The sequence below is a fragment of the Dermacentor andersoni genome, chromosome 7 (genome assembly GCF_023375885.2).
Source record: "Dermacentor andersoni chromosome 7, qqDerAnde1_hic_scaffold, whole genome shotgun sequence".
NCBI lineage: Eukaryota > Metazoa > Arthropoda > Arachnida > Ixodida > Ixodidae > Dermacentor > Dermacentor andersoni.
The window spans coordinates 123,219,953-123,232,452 of record NC_092820.1 but is presented as its reverse complement, the minus strand read 5'-3'; the positions used below and the strand labels follow the sequence as shown (position 1 = coordinate 123,232,452).

The 12,500-nt window shown below is 46.7% G+C and overlaps 2 protein-coding genes across 2 annotated transcripts in view; both read left to right on the top strand.

Annotated features, from left to right (window-relative positions):
- LOC129385386 (uncharacterized) overlaps positions 1-2,705 on the top strand; it is an 8,510-nt gene extending 5,805 nt beyond the window's left edge. Inside the window, exon 4 of the mRNA XM_055072023.1 lies at positions 2,522-2,705. Within this exon, the coding sequence (XP_054927998.1) occupies positions 2,522-2,602 (81 nt within the window). The 3' untranslated portion in view covers positions 2,603-2,705. The remainder of the gene's footprint in view (positions 1-2,521) is intronic.
- Positions 2,706-7,739: 5,034 nt separating this feature from the next.
- Positions 7,740-12,500, top strand: part of LOC129385387 (uncharacterized) — a 12,117-nt gene continuing 7,356 nt past the window's right edge. The window contains exons 1-3 of the mRNA XM_055072024.2: positions 7,740-7,774; positions 8,537-8,712; positions 9,846-10,007. Coding sequence (XP_054927999.1) covers positions 8,602-8,712; positions 9,846-10,007 — 273 coding nt within the window. The 5' untranslated portion in view covers positions 7,740-7,774; positions 8,537-8,601. The remainder of the gene's footprint in view (positions 7,775-8,536; positions 8,713-9,845; positions 10,008-12,500) is intronic.

Sequence of the window (12,500 nt, the reverse complement as noted above, 5' to 3'; positions counted from 1 at the left end):
CTAACGCATACGCGGTGAATCGAAAAACTCGCCGAGCCGGAAATCCGAATCGTCTGCCTCGCAGAGCCTCGAGCAGACGACCACATACTGATCCTTGGAGCACGAGTATAGCGCGAACAGGAGGAGGACTCGAACAGCTCGTACAGGAACGTACAGACAAGGTGCCATGCGCGTCTGTGCATTCGCATTGTATTCCAAGCTGGCGTACCAGCAAGCCCGCATTGCAACGCTAGCTATAACCAGAGTCCTTCGTTGCTTTTTTAGGGCTCGTTCACACCGGCGACTGACAGTGGTCACGCGACCAAGTTGGTCGCAAAGAGACCAGTCGCAAATAGTCGCCAACGGTCGCTTTTCTCGAAAAGCGACCATTTTGGGCCAGTCGCGCGACCGTGGTCGCAAAAGTGATAAACCAATCAGCGGCGCACCGGAAGTGATCTTTCATGTGTCTATACATCTGGCCTCCTCCCGCGTTGCAACAAATTCCGCGTAGAATTCGAGAGTTCTCGCTGAGAACAATAATCTCCGGGATTGCGACTTGCGGGTCGCGCTCGATCAGCCGGGCTTCCCGGTGTGAACATCAGTCGCCTTCGGTCGCTTTTTGATCGCGAGTCGCAAATGGTCGCGCGACCTCCTCAAGTCGCCGGTGTGAATTAGCCATTATGTATTGAATGTGTGAAGGGACTCTGCTATTACCTACTAATCCAAAGGAAGGCTTACCATTATCACATGGTCGACAGACGATTCCGGCGCAGCAACTGCTCCTTGCTACGACATTTTTTTTTATGAACGTCCATACGCTATCGCCTTTCACAATAGGTGAAGATGTTCTAGCGCTGAACTTGAAAATAATTTTCCTCTTAAACGATTACGTCCATCCGACGCATTGTGGAAATTGGCGTGTATATACTGTCATAAGCACGTATCTGAGTTTTCAAATTTATGTTTAGTTTATGTTTAGTAAATTTCTGCTTAAGTTTTTTTTGTACCAAAAAGGTTACTGTTATCGCGCTGCCATGTATAACGCCTCCTGGGTCCAGTCAAGCAGCTGACGGCAGCTTTTAGCCCGGGAGGACGTTTCTAGTCTGTGCTAGAAGAAGAATAAACTTGAACTTTAACTTGAACTTGAACTTGAACTTGAAGCGGGGCTCACTCGCGTTCCCTCTGCCGCTGTGGTCGACCGAGCGCCGGTGAATTTTGCCACCCCCGATTCCCGAACTCGTCGAGGAAGGAGAGAAGCTATGACGCGTAGCATGACGTCACGCAACCGCTGCTTTCCCCAAGCCAAAAGTGCTCATTCTGGAGGTGACGAGCATATATCATGGCGCCGAAGGATAACTGTTTGCTTTTGATGGTAACGTGACGCAGTACTGACGTGCTATTTTGTTAGCCGAAATGTGCAGCAGCGAACCCTAAGGCTCTTGAACTAGTAACACGATTTTCTTCCTCAGTAAAAAAAAAACAAAAAAAAGGTGCTAGATTTGCTAGAAAGAATGTTACGTCAAAAACCTTTCTCCTGCTCTCGTCTGTTGCGTACAAATTATCCTCTAATACACAGGGTGTCGCAGCTATTTTTAGCCGGCGTTTAAACATGTGCGAACGCCACGTAGCTGGACAGAGCCAAGATAATATTGTTTACCGGCGCCAGGAGATACTCAAATTACTTTTTTTTCATTCGACCTAATTACACAATTAGTCCTAATTAGTTAATTAACTTCTCGAATATTATAATTATCTGAAAAGTGTCAACGAGAAAATTGTAGAGCGACATGAAAAATTCCCGATACAGCTTTCGGTTGCTCAATACGTGCTACATAAAAAATAAAGGTGTTTTTCCGAGCGCGAAAGAAGCCCGCGAATACAGGCAAAGTGCTTCGAGCGGCCAGTCATAGAATAAAACCATAGAATAAGAGCCAAACGCCCGTCGCGCGGCAATCTTGCGTGTATCCGTGAGCTTCTTTCACGCTCGGAAAAACACCTTTATGTAGCACGTATTGAGCAACAGAAAGCTGTATCGGGAGTTTTTCATGTCGCTCTACAATTTTGTCGTTGACACTTTTCAGCCAATTATAACTTTGGAGAAGTTAATTAACTAATTATGACCAATTATATAATTAGGTGAAACGAAAAAAAAAGCAATTTCAGCTTCTCCAAGCGACGGCAAACAAGATTACCTTGGTTCTGTCCAGCTACGTGGCGGCATTTGCATATTCTTAAACTCTGGCTAAAGTTAGCTGGGACACCCTGTAGATATTCACAGATACGCTGAGATACCGACCGACTGACCCATCAGTCAGCAGCCGTGCGGTGCGCGCAGAAAAAAAGAAAGAAGCGTTCGCTTTTAAATGCGAGAATCCTTTCACTCGTACCGAGATTCGGGCGCACGATACAGAAACTCGGGTTGTCAAAATCAAATTTCTAAAACGCGGCGGCCGTTACGTGTTTCCAGCTCCAACAATCCCGTCCGGCGCGTAAGAATTCTCTTTTTTTTTTTGCATTTTCTCTCTGCCTTCTCGCACTGCAGATGGTGGGCCTGACGACGGGAGCCCTTCATGCCTTTCACTGCGCGTACTCGACGTACAAGATCTACTACGAGAACAAGTGACGAGGAAGCGCCGGACCGCTGCTGCACCGAACTGAGCCCCGTATATAGCCTTCGCGCCTTTTCCATTTCGTGTGCAATCATGGATTAAATTTGTGCAGTGCTGCGCGCCTGTGTTCGACTTCCGATCCTGGCGCGCACGCATTTCAATACGGGCGGAATGCAAGAGACGTTTTGTTGTGTATAGGTACATCCCTATGCAGAATTAAGGGACAGCCAGGCTACCGAGACAGTGCACTTATTGATTCGTGTTATTTTTCTCGTGATACTATCGTGTAGTCGTTATTCTTTATCGGTTTAGCGTTACAAGTAGCCGATTTGAAGAAGTTTGAAGACTTCATTCTTTCTTTCCAAGTACAAAAGAAAGTGAAGCTAAAGGCATATAGTCTGACAAGGGCTCTTGCTCCAGCCAGCATTCCAAGCGGAGAAAGCTCACATACGAGAAATGACATGTCATGCAATCCACATTATATATATATATATATATATATATATATATATATATATATATATATATATGTATATATATAAACACAAATTTTGCAATTTCCTACAAACTACAGCGATTTAATTAAAGAGGACAAGTTAGTTTCGCTGAAATCTACAAATATAAGGAAATATTCACGTACACAGCGTACGTGCACTCTTACATACCTAAACAAACACTGAGAACAATAATTCTCGCACAAGATAACGCACCCAATTATTTTAAGCAGTTTTATTTATTTTTTTTCACATGTAATGCATTCACGCATACACTTGAAGTATTCGAAATGCGAGCAAAATAATAGAAGTAAAATTTTCGCTTGTACATTGGGTGTGCGTCCGCTTCCTTGGTTCTGCAAGTTTAGGCCAGGTGCAAGCACATTCTCAGTCAGTGCGGCTCCCGCTCGGGCAATGCATGCACTTGCGCGCATCCTATAGGTAAGGCTTACGAAAACTACTACCCGTCAACCTTGCACGTTTTCCCGAAGGCTCACCAAGGTAATGTTTTCTTACCGTCGTTACTATAGATGTAGAAAAAAGTGTCAAGGTGCAGGGTTCGTTAGAGACCTCAAGCACTTAACTCAGACAAGAATAAAAAAATAAAAATAGATTTGCCCGTAACGCGAAGCGGTGCCGTGATGGCTGGCGAAACACGATACGCAGTAAGCCCTATACACCCTGTTTCGCGCACCATTTGCTGAAGTGAACATTGGCAGGTGCGAGCGAGCAATTTTCCTTTTGGGAAAGTGTAAGAGTCGTATTCGTTTGGGGAGATTGACGGCCAGTAACCTACTGCGGGTGAGGGTCAGAATTACTCAGGACGACGACGGCAGCAACAAAGCAACAGAGCTACCACCACAGCTGTGCACCACCACCAACAACCACAAGTTGCGTCTTCCGGTGATCAAGTAGAAAGACGCGGCTTTCCTTCCTCGTGTTACCTATCCGGACTTAGTCGCTGGTCTCTACCAAAGCAACTCTTTAGCTACTTACTGCTGGATTTGTAGCGATTTTCTCAAATATATATTTGGGCTGTACCTCATTAAGAGGTTTCACAATCTACGTGACCCTTTCAATGACTCGTACCCCCCTAAGCAAGCAAAATAATGCAACAGCTCATACCCACGTTAGGCTGAGGCTACAAGCGCTCAGCTAAGTTAAGTGAACAGCGCATACATTCATTGAAACAACCCATACAACACACAAAACAGCGTACATTTCAATCCCCTGCTGAGAGGATGCAACGTATATAAAGTCGAAGAGAAACGTCGTTGGCGCGACTCTGACCCCGCTCTACGAGCTCGCGAAGCCGCAGCTAAGCGTCGGAAACGATCCCCGCAGAAGCCGAACTGCGAAAGCAGCAACACGATGATGTGAGACGGCGCACTACCAAGTGTGCAGCAGGCTTTCGCCTTCACGTGTTACGAGGGTGTAGCATGCTGCCCAACTTTTCTTCGCTGTTGTAAAACGGCCAGAGCGGCTGAAAAATAGAACCTCGGAGTGCGAAATTTGTTGTCCACAAGTTGGAATCCCCGAGAAGTTTTCTGGGAAATATATATATTTTGGGGGGGATTCCAGTAACAGACAAAGGCAGACATACAATGACCAGGGGAGTGATATCATAAAAGCTATCGCTGAAAAAAAAACATGAAGAAAGAAAGATGTTCAGACTCAACACACATTTTGGAACTATGTGATGCGAAGCTTTCGCGAAGCAGGCAGTTAAATTCTGTGAAACTGGTCATTGCGTGCAGCGCGTCCTGCAGCGCAGCTCCACTGCAACTACGCCACCTCCCGGATGCAACTTTACAATTGCTAGTAAGTACAGCGGGGCGTGGCACATGCGGAGGCGCCGGACATTTGCGCGCATGCGCGAGTAAGAGCGGGTGCGAGAGAGAAAACGCGGGGACTTTCGCTCCTTGAACACATATGACTCTGCCTAGGCGCTACCGAGGAGATTTCGTAGCGCGTGTTCTATGCGTTTGTCCCTAGGCGTGCGACATTGCGGAGTGAAGTCGAGTTCGCTTACGCTCCGACGCTGGCTGCCGGCGCACTGAAACCATTGATAACATCTCAGATGTTTCCGTGGGAGCAGTAGGGACCGCGGAAGAGGCCGCTCCGCATATATTGAAAATCTAGAAGGCCTTGGCAACCGCGGTTGAACGCGAGTGGCTGAAAGGGCGCCGGTGATGTTCGACGCCCCTGCAAGTGCTATGAGAATAAGCCGTGCTCCCTAACGCGTTTTACACTAACCTAACGTAACCTAAGCTAACGTAACCTAACGAGGATGAGATGCAAAGCCAATAATCCTCACGGCGAGACATGAGGTGATCGCCTTCAACCGTGGTTGCTAAGGCGCTGTGCGTTTATTTCACTCAAAGGAGTCCACTCAAATATGCTCATCAAAAGTCCAGGAGAACAGGCCCGGCCTCTACAACGGCCGCTATTGCTCTTCCGGGAAAATCAGGGATATTTCCTTTCTCATTTTTTAAATGTAGAGTGCCGTAAGGCGCGACAAAGCTATAATCCGGCATGAATGACTCAGCACCGGCGCCGCACGCGCGAGAAAGTTTGTCCGACATACCTTTAGCCACAGCGATCACCAAATGGGGCGTCAGTGCGCGCTGGTTCACCTGTTTAACCTATGACAGCCAGCGTCCGAGAGTAAAAAAAAACTCGACCTCACTCCGCAATGCCGGCACGCCTAGTGATAAACGCATATAACACGCGCAAAGAAACTTCTCCACCGCAGTGCCTAGGCAGAGTCAGATATTCAAGGAGCAAAGATCTCCAGATTTTCTCTCTCGCACCAGCTCTTGCGTCTGCGCAGAAACGTCGAGCTCCTCGAGAAACGCCCCGCCCCGCTGTACCTACTAGCAATTGTAAAAGTGCCTCCCCGGTTCAGCCGAGTTGCTAGGCTGATCTGGGGGGGGGGGGGGTGATGATATGATGATGATGATGATGATGGTGATGATGATCTCTAGAGCCGACCCCGCCTTACTCTGCTAGAAGCCGACAAGACAAATGCGCCAAACCCCAAAACAAAAAAAAACAAAAAAGAAGAAGAAAGGCGCCACGTACGTCCACATCTTGTTGCTTACGTTCATCCATTAGTTACGTCAGTGTAACACTAAGCGCAATGCAGTCATGAGGGCATAAATGGCTTTGCTTTACTGAAAGAATTATGCGCTAGAAGGCGGCGACCGCGGCGCTGCCAACGCCTGAAAGGTCTCAATAAAATGGGTAGCAGTACTACGGTATAGAATGATAAAAATGGGAAAACGTTAACAACGTAATCTGTTTTGTTGCGCATAGCTATACGTAACCGTCTGTCTAATGCGTAATGCCTTTCTTTTGTATGTTGCTTACGTATATATACATTCGGCCTTTTGCCTTTTTTCCAGTAAACGCTCATTTATAGTCGGCGCATGTGTCTTGTCTCTCTCCTTCGCCACGTCCTTCGTTCTATGAGCCCCTTTATTGAGGCGCGCTTTAAAAAACAGGAATACGACATTTTGTTCACGCCGTAGTAGTCACACAGCGCAGCGCCTATGCCGGTTCGTCAACTTAAAGATGAACGACATGACAGTTCACAACACAGGCACGCGCCGCATTTAAGCATAACACATAGGCAAAAGACGAAGACGAGCCAATCAAGAACAACTGCAAAAAAATTAACCGCAGCTACACTCGTGGGCAACTTTCTATGGCGACGAAGGGAAAGCCACGGAGGCAAAGCACGCACAATAGTGAGAGCGCTTCTTAAAAGAGTCCCGCGTTTTAATTCACGATGGTTTAGGCTGGGGATGAGAAAACAAACACCTTGTTAGCAACAGTTTAAATAAGATGAAATACACCCCTGTATGTAAAAGCTTAATTATTTTGCAGTTTTCCCCTTCAGCGTCTGGGGAAACGTGAAACCGTCGCACGTGGAATCTCCGTCGATTTAGCGTCTGTTCAGAGCAACCGAAAAGCGCTGTCAGACGCTGCCGCACTTCTTGGCGCAGTGACACATGTGCAGAAGCTCCGCCCCCGTAGATTTCCATTCATGGCCCCAGAGAGTTGTCCGCGAATATAGTCAGTTCTTGCTTCCTAGATACCTTCACTGATATTCACTTAACTCACTATGCATTGGCGTTCCAGTAACGTTTAAAAAAATAATGCTGTTTTATGCATTCAAACGCAAAAGTAACTGGAACACCAGTGCATTTCGTCGGGCACTTTGCGAATATAATATCCCGAAACTGGTGCAGTCTGGAGAATTCATTCCAAGTGGATACGCCTTGCGCACTCGCTAGCTACAATCCGTATAGATGAAAATATCTGCCATAAGATAATTAAGAAATTAATTAGCGTAGTTATATAAGTTATTTAACTAGGTATTTTGATTTCTCGTAGAACCAATGGCCGCCTCATCGATCGAGGGTTAGAATTGAGCCATGTGCCACAAAAAATTAAACAAAAAATTGTTGCAGTTGAAAGAAATACCCTTCATATATCATACTCAGGAAATCAACCGGATTCTTCGCCAATCCGCCTTAGCGAGTAGGTGCAACATGTGTTCAAATGCCTTCGTCATCATCATCAATACACTTTTGTGTGGGTCTGCGCCACCATTTGGAGGTTATCATCATCAGCCTGCCTGCAAGCGAGGTCGAAGCAAAGGTTGGTCCACCGGCGCAAGGGAAGGTAATGTTTCTTTGCTGTCAGGAGTTCACTTGAAGCGTGCTGCCCTTTTTATCCCACCTTCGTATTACTGGTCCGCGGTGGCGTTAAACACGTCTTTGAAGGGAATCGCGCGGGGACAGGCGAGTGGAAAACGCACAGGAAGAGTTAAGACTTTCAAGGGACCGTATTAACAATTCTTGGATACAGCGCTGTAGAGGTGTATTACTAGACACACAACTGAAACGCGAAGATGAAGTAACGAGCGCTTCGAAACAAATCGCTCATGTTCGCGTTCGCCCACCGCGGTGGCTTAGTGGCGAACACGTTGCTCTGCTAAGCACGAGGTCGCGGGATCCGTCGCAGTGGAGACGATATGGCATTGTTTCTATTTCTCGTTGACACCGAAATCCACAGGCGATACCTATAGCCACACGCCGCTTCTACAAGCGTTATCCTTCACTATCTCTTAAAGAAAATTTGTTTTGCTACCTTGAAGTTCGCACCCGCGGTCAAAAGTACACGGGCCACAGGCTCACCAAAAACAACAACAACAAAAGCTTAATGTCTTCGTAATTAAAACGCGCAAGCTCAAATCGAAGAGCCCGCAGCAAAGCTTGCAATGCCAAAATTTGGACGGAAGTCCTCGATTTCGAGTTACACCTCGGCAGGCAGAGGAGCGAATCAGCTTTATCGCGCCATCGTACACGTTCGCTGTAGACGTATATAGTGCACGATGCGCACGCTGTAAGACGGCGGCGCGCTCGCGCCTTTTGATACGCGCAGGAGTCATTTTGTCGCTCGTCAGCGTCGTCAAGGTGTCACCGCGGTTCTTCACTTTCGCTTCAAGGATGGTTCACATCGCCCAGACGATGGAAGTGCTGGCGCGCCGTCCGATCTTCGAGGTGAGCTTCAGCGACTACGTCGGCACCATCAACGGACTCTTCAACTTCCTCGAGGTGGTAAGCGACGGCCTGGATTACCGTTTATCGATTTCCTTTTAACGGACAATGACTCCGTAATGTCCGTTATTACGGACATAACGGAGTATTGTCCATTGGCATTACGCATTGGCATGGAGTACTGGCATTACATTACGGACAATCTTGTCTGGCGGACGTTTATGGAGTTCATTTCTTACTTTTCTTGTGTATATGGGAACAGGGAAATTGGAAGTGGCCGCCAGGCGTTATTTGGTAGTAAATACTTTCGGCGCCTCTAGCTCGCCGCTCCACTTCTCAGAAGTAACAGAATAGAGAGGGGGGTGGGGGGGAGGGGCTAGTGGTGACGTCAGCCAGGTCAGGTTTAGGTTCCCGTGGAAAGTCCGACTAATAGTCAGTCATAAAAGAAACAATACGTCACTCGTCGACGTTGACCACGGGCGACACAGCGGCGCGCTTCAGCAGCTTAGTTGTGGCGTGTTGTGGATGAAATCGGCTGTAATTCATTACCCAGCAAAAGCTAACACCATCTGATCTCTGTATTTCGGAGACGTTAGGAACAGATCATGGGTTTTAAGTCTTCCATTAGCATACATCGTTTCACCATTGCGATAAAAAAAAAGTTGAATAGTCTAATTTACACAATTGATCGTGTAATCGCTGTGTAGTGCGATTTTGAAATTGAGGCCTCGGTGGTAAAAAGAGGTGCTTATCAAGTCTTTTAGTTGTCGCGTCCTCCATGTTTCAAAGGAATTAAGAATGGATTTTCCGAAACACATTGTGTAGGTCCAGACTATATATATATATATACATATATATATATATATATATATAGACGAGTTCTTGTTTTCAATATCTGCTCCATTGCTACAAAAGCGTTTTACTGCGTACCACAAACCTGTGACACAAAGTAAAGGATTGCGCGAGTTGGAAATGAAATCTTAATCGCACGCACCGTGTGCCCGTTTATGGATGGCGTTCGCTCTATAGCGATCCAAAAAAGCTATTCGCCCAGTTTAGATTCCAAATGAAGCGGATTGACGAGTCAGTGAATCTGCCGTAAAGTTTCAAAGCTCGAAGCCGTACCGCCGCTGCCGTCGTCGCTGGGCGCGCTCGCGTATTGATTGGTCAGCGCGCGCACGTGACCTTCGCAGTGCGGGGGCATCGCGGTGTTCCTGATGGTGGACCGGGCGGAGTCGTCTTCGCAGCGTTGCCTGAAGGGATCGTCGTTCACCTTCTGGTTCAACGGCTTCATGATGCTGGTGTCGAGCATACTCAGCGCCACCTCGTCCTACTACCTGCCCGTGCTGTTCTACGTGAGTACAGTGCTACGCCTCGCTCCGCGTCGCGATGTCGTTTGTCCCGGCTACAGCGTTAGCCCAAGCTGTCCACCGGAAAAAAGTAACAAACAAACACCGTGCAACATGCAATTGTACCGACCGACCGAGAGACCGAGCGACCGACCGACCGACCGACCAAACAAACAAACAAACAAACAAACAAACAAACAAACAAACAAACAAACAAACAAACAAACAAACAAACAAACAAACAAACAAACAAACAAACAAACAAACAAACAAACAAACAAACAAGCAAACAAACAAACAAACAAACAAACAAACAAACAAACAGAGACTGGTCAACGTGCAATTGTAACAAAGAAAGAAAGAAACAAACAAACACCGTGCAACATTCAAATATAAGACCTACGGTGTTCCGTTGTTAGAGGTCTAAGATCGAACACGGCAGTACATGAAATCGTAACTTGCACCGTGCTTTTTCTTTTTCGTTTTTTTTTTTTTGGTTAGACACTTGGGCTAAGGTTAGCTGAGACATCTTATACAGACAGCGGATATACTTGATATAGACAGCGGTTTATACTTGGAAACAGAAAATCAATTACCCAAATATTGCAACTTTTCACCAAAGTATACCCTGGATTAAAATCATAATGGTGACGTTGTGGCCGTGTCACCGCCTTCTTCAGAGCCACCGGCACCACGGCCGAAACGCTAGCATGTAACGGTATGCTTTTTACGTAATTTTGTCCCTCACTTTGTTGCGTTTGCGTGCTTAGCGCTATCGGAGAACATTTTATTATATATATATATATATATATATATATATATATATATTGAACAAAAAGAGAATATAACGTACGTTGGATTGGCACAGCGTATGTTACAACGTTTCGGCTGGTGGACCAGCCTTTCTCGGGATTTGGTGAGGTAAGCCATACGTGATTCGGATAATCGCCAAGGCCTGTGCGAGCCTTAGGGCGTTACTACTCGAACGCACCGCCCCGGCCTTGGACTTACGGGCAATCACTGAAATCGTCAAACCGACCGGCACGGGTAACGGCGTAAGCAGAGACACGGCGTCGGACCGCGCATTCACAATAACCGTCACAGACGTACAGTCAACAGCAAAAGTTTACGGGATGCGATTTCCCCTTCAAATGTGAATTCCTGCACTGTTAAGGTATGATACTTCATATTTAACGAATCACCGTGCAGGTGGCGAAGGCTACTATACATGCTGGAACATTTAATGCAAGGCTGTGTGACTACGCTTCTCGAGAATTCAGCTCCTTGGCAGATCCTGCGTCCCGTAAACTTTTGCGGTTGACTGTACAATAGGCGTCACCCTTGCGTAGAGCGCGAGAACAGCGTCCTCCGGGGCGCTCAAGAGCCAGCCAGCGACGTCTAACACTGGCAGCTATACCGACGTCTAACGACGTCTAATGGCAGCTAACGCCATCTAACGGCAGCTACCTACGTCTAGCGGTAGCTGCTGGGCACGTTTGGGCCCAGCAACCGCCGCTAGACGTCGGTGGCTGGCTCCCTAGCGGCCCGGGAGGCCGCCGTTCCCGGCCGCGCTCTACCCAAGGGTGACACCGACTGTAAATGGGTTTCCTTCGACCAAAAACCTGGGAATTGATCGCGACGTAATCCGAATAGCGCTCTCCACGCCCGACGTACGGAGAACAATAGGAACCACTAAGTTAACCGACTGGCCGCTTCGGATAAGTTTCAACAAGTGCATTGATGCGCATATTTGTTTTCCTTTCTATATGCGCAGATCCTTTCAAATAGTACTACTACTACTACTACTACTACTACTACTACTACTACTACTACTACTACTACTACTACTACTACTACTACTAATAATAATAATAATAATAATAACAGTATGTGCCTTTATTTTAGACAAGTCAGGGCTTTTCCCAAGCTTACTAGATACTCATAGCAACTTAATTGCCAAGCACTCGAGGCTGTTTTCGTGTTCATGTACACGAAAAACGCAAATGCGCTTCACCTACGTCAATGCTACCCCAATTTCGGTAGCAACGCGAGCGCCTGAAAGCAAAAGGCAAATTCTGGGGACTTTCGTAAAAAAAAAAAAAAACTTTAGACTGCAATTGCCAATTTGAGAAAATTGCCAGTGATCTTGTAATAAAATTTGTCAGCTCAAAGAACTTCATCTCCACCTCCCTAGCTCCAATCATGAGCAAATATCAGAACAGCTCTAACTTTCAGTGGCAGTAAAAGATACAAATTTCACGTCCTCGCAATAAATGATCTGGGGCCGAACTCGCAAAGCTTTTCGTTCGTAATAGCACTTTTGTCACTGGCAGGTCGTATTCGCCATTGATACGCCCAGCATTAGGATTGGCTGGAATTTGCTCTTACGAACAGTACTATGCGTAAGAGCTTTTTGTGAATACGGGGCAACCCTGTTGTCATTATAATTTACTAGCAGGTCTGTTACTTCGTGCGAACCGGCAAGCATACGCAAATAAA